This window comes from Bicyclus anynana, chromosome 10 (genome assembly GCF_947172395.1).
Source record: "Bicyclus anynana chromosome 10, ilBicAnyn1.1, whole genome shotgun sequence".
In the NCBI taxonomy this organism is placed as follows: Eukaryota; Metazoa; Arthropoda; class Insecta; order Lepidoptera; family Nymphalidae; genus Bicyclus; species Bicyclus anynana.
This window is the reverse complement of record NC_069092.1, coordinates 15,462,703-15,466,661: the sequence shown is the minus strand read 5'-3', so window position 1 is coordinate 15,466,661 and position 3,959 is coordinate 15,462,703. Positions and strand designations below refer to the sequence as shown.

Here is a 3,959-nt window from a genome sequence, read left to right as displayed (position 1 = left end):
TGCAACGTGTGTCGAACATGTTGTTAACAGTTTGCAGTACCTATGTCACTTCCTGTTAGCGAACGGTTTCCGCTAGTTGGAAACATATCCGGCTATACACCACATCTAGGTTTAGCTACTAGATTTAGTACCAGTTTATTTTAACCTCTACGCAAACCATGAAGTAATATTTTCTATTACATTGTTTCAGTATGATATTTTAATAAGTGACAATAATTTATTTAAATTAAAAATATTTCTTTCTCTTTATTTATTTAATTCTTATCGATTGATCGATCAAAAAACCCTAGTGTTTCAGTTTGCGTTCTCTTTTTTTGTGACACAATAGTTCATGTCTGTTTTTTCATTTTGTTCTTCATATACAATAATAATAATCAGGAATACATTATCAACATCACTGTTGCGTGCAATTGTAGGAGCGAATTACGGTAGTCAATATGCGAAAAGCATTTTTCTATTTTCCATAACTCGGTAGTCGAGTTCTTAAATATACAGCGTAGACATAAAGAAGTTCTAACTACGTGTACACATTACACCTTCTGTGCAGTATTTAATTTTATATAAGTTTATAAACATACGTTTATTGTTATACATAATATAGAAGATTCAGTACCTACTAACACGAACAAAATTACTCGCATCTACTTTAACGAAACAATTCATTTTTTACAAAACATTTTTAACAAAGCTAGATATAATTATTTTTTTAAATAAATCATTTACAATCACAACAGTTTTCAATTATCGATAATACTTTATGTGCAACGATGTCACATCACTAAGCATCACAGACGTCACTAATGACTGCAAACCTTTAAGCGATAAAATCTGCACGACACGTCATTGTCACGGAGAGCAAACGAACGTTCCCCAGACTTCTACATTAATGAAAACTAACAAAACTTAACTTTAAAACTATAATCATAAAGCACATTTCACTTTGTAACGTGAGCCCATTAAATTTCTTCGCCATAGAACCTAGCTCTATATGAATAGTAAAATGTTGAAGGGCTTTATGTAGAATACAACGCGGTACGAAGTTCACTCGATGGATGATACTTGACTGAATCAAATGGTATTCGAGTGATTTATGTATAACAAACTAGATAAGCCTTTAAAGGTGAAACCCAGTCTCCATACAAACAAGATACGCAAAATTTTCAGTACATTTTTAATTTCTGTATCGATCTGTGGGCCCAATTTCGGCCGTCTTTTAACGCAGACTCACCATGCTGATTCAATGCGGAACAATCTGATAATATGATAATTCTTTTTTACCAAAGTTAAGTCCTAATAAAAAACGTATACCTACTAACATAAATAAAAAAGGCAAACATAATGATTGAATTATAACAATTTTATTTCACAACAAGATATATTATTTCAATGTATTATTTGACAAAGTTTTATTTTAATCGAAAATGAAAGGCTTACATTTGCTGCGGCATTTTTTTGTAATTAGGCTTTAACACTCTTGATTTTAAAGATTGAGCCAATTCAAATACCTTTACCCACTTCCGATACCGCCACCGCCACCAACTCCTCCGCCCAACTGCGCATTCCGTCCGATACCGCCACCGCCACCAACTCCTCCACCCAACTGCGCATTGCGTCCGATACCGCCACCGCCACCAACTCCTCCGCCCAACTGCGCGTTGCGTCCGATACCGCCACCTCCACCAACTCCTCCGCCCAACTGCGCGTTGCGTCCGATACCGCCACCGCCACCAACTCCTCCGCCCAACTGCGCATTGCGTCCGATACCGCCACCGCCACCAACTCCTCCGCCCAACTGCGCATTGCGTCTGTACACGACACTAACTTTTGCGCTAAGCTCTGGATCAGCCGATGCGTATGCCGCGCATACGCAAGCAATGACGACGATGCAGAGTAACTGCAAATAACGATGACCATACTTATACTAGATACTCATAAATCCTCAATAATATATCATAAGTTTAAACAAAAAGCTTTGTTAATGACGGAAATGTATAAACATTATTATTTTCGTCATTGTCACTTAGATGAGGGAGGATTCGATATACTGTAGGCGGCTACGAGGGGCGGCTGAAAAGTTTTGAACCTAATGTATTTAAAATGCTGATAAAAAAGTATAAAAAAAAATTTCATTCTCCCTCTAATTCAATGCATTTCTTAAATTTATTAAAAATAGCTTTAACCCGATCAAGAAAATTTCGCCGTCTTTGCATTCAAAATGTTTATTTACGGTCTTCATTTTCTCGTTACTTGAAAATCTCCGTTTTCCTAGGTCCTTTTTCGAATTGAAAAAAAGAAAATAATCACTAGGGGCAAGGTCTTCAATTCTTTGTAATAAAATAATTTTGATAGAAAATAGTTCAATTAGGTACGTGTCACACGGCTGCTATTCAAATACAGTTAAGGTTATGCAACACATTTTTAAAATTATATTATTGAAATTTAGTATAAAATATTTTTTTTGGAGTTTATTGGAGTTTACTCCTTAAGAATCGATTTTTTATATATAAGGCGCCCGGTATGAGAAAAATCCGAGGGGTAAAACCAACTGAACTAACGAAAAAGTGTCACGTTTTTGGTGCGCACCTTTAGTGCGCAACTTTCTAATTTAGCTGTGAGTGTATTGAGACGTACATAGGGTATGCTGTATAGGCGACTATACCTATATACTATATGTTATTGGGCTTGTTTGTTTAATGATTATATCATTGTAAGAGTAAAATATATAATGTGAAGTATATTATAAAGTCTATTAGTTATTTTACAATTCTATACATTTAGTCTTCTTTAACATAAGTATTACTAAAGCCCTACTCGATGTGCACTGTTTACCAACAAAAAAAGTGTGTATGTTAAGAAAAACAAAAAGTTAGCTCGAAGCACGTCTCAATACTCGCGCCTTATAAGTGAAAGGTGCGCAACCGAGGTGCAGCAGGCCGCGGCGTGCGCACCCGCCTACAGCGTGCACATGGGTGCGATGTGCAAGTTGTTGGCGGCACAGCGCAAGGTGAAAGGTGTGCAGCAAAAAACGTAATGCGCACAAAAAACGTAACGCATGTCATTTCATAACTTATTGGAGTTTACTCCTTAACAATCGATTTTTCATTTATACCCCTCGGTACGTTTTTTGTGCGCAACCTATTCTGCGCACCTTTTACCGTACGTAGCCGCCATAGCGTGCACATGCCTAGCGCGTCCGCACGCACGTGCACGCTGTTGGCGGGCGCGCACGCAGCGCTGCACCTCGGTTGCGCACCTTTCACTTTTCAGGCTATTGAAAAGAGTAAACTCCATTCGTGCGACGGAGCTGACACACTTTTTTTTTATTAAATTAATAACTTTATATACAGAATTGTGTTTAGAAGATTATAATATATGAGTACATTTCGGGATGTTATACCATTTACCTAACACGTTGTATATTTATACAAGAATTCATTATATATTATTTGAAAAATTAAATAGGCACTTACCGTTTTCATTGTACTTCGATTGAATCCGACACATACAATTGGTCATGCAGCAGAGTTTATATACATATGTAAATGGTGATACTAATAGTTACACTAATTTAGATAAATTTTAATATAATGTAATTAATAACCAATTGCAATTGTTATTGGTAGTTAATGATTTATTCTTGTATCCTGGATCCGGTCTAAAGTGTGCTAATAGTAAAATATTAACTCACTAGCAGATGCCATGACTTTGTCTACGTGGAAAACACTTACTAATCGAATTTCAAAGAAAAGACTTTCCTGTAAAGTTTCTTCACCTCTGTGTCTCATTGAGACATTCTTGCTTCCAGATTAATAGGTTGATTTGTATAGAATACTTTATAGTCTTTATATGATATAGTAAGCCCTTATAAACTAAACAGACATGTCCCAAATTATTGGTCCAGGCGTCTTTGAGTAATCTCTATATATGATCGAAAACGGTCAGTCGTTGTATATAAAAAC

General features: G+C 36.2%; 1 protein-coding gene across 1 annotated transcript; it reads right to left on the bottom strand.

The window, feature by feature from the left end:
- Nucleotides 1-1,336: 1,336 nt before the first annotated feature.
- On the bottom strand, nucleotides 1,337-3,533 carry LOC112054585 (uncharacterized). The gene is made up of 2 exons (XM_052884025.1): nucleotides 3,471-3,533; nucleotides 1,337-1,894 (listed from the first exon to the last, which is right to left on the bottom strand). The coding sequence occupies exon 2, from the start codon at nucleotides 1,798-1,800 to the stop codon at nucleotides 1,498-1,500; it is 303 nt and encodes a 100-aa protein (XP_052739985.1). The 5' UTR covers nucleotides 1,801-1,894; nucleotides 3,471-3,533; the 3' UTR covers nucleotides 1,337-1,497.
- Between the last annotated feature and the right edge of the window lie 426 nt (nucleotides 3,534-3,959).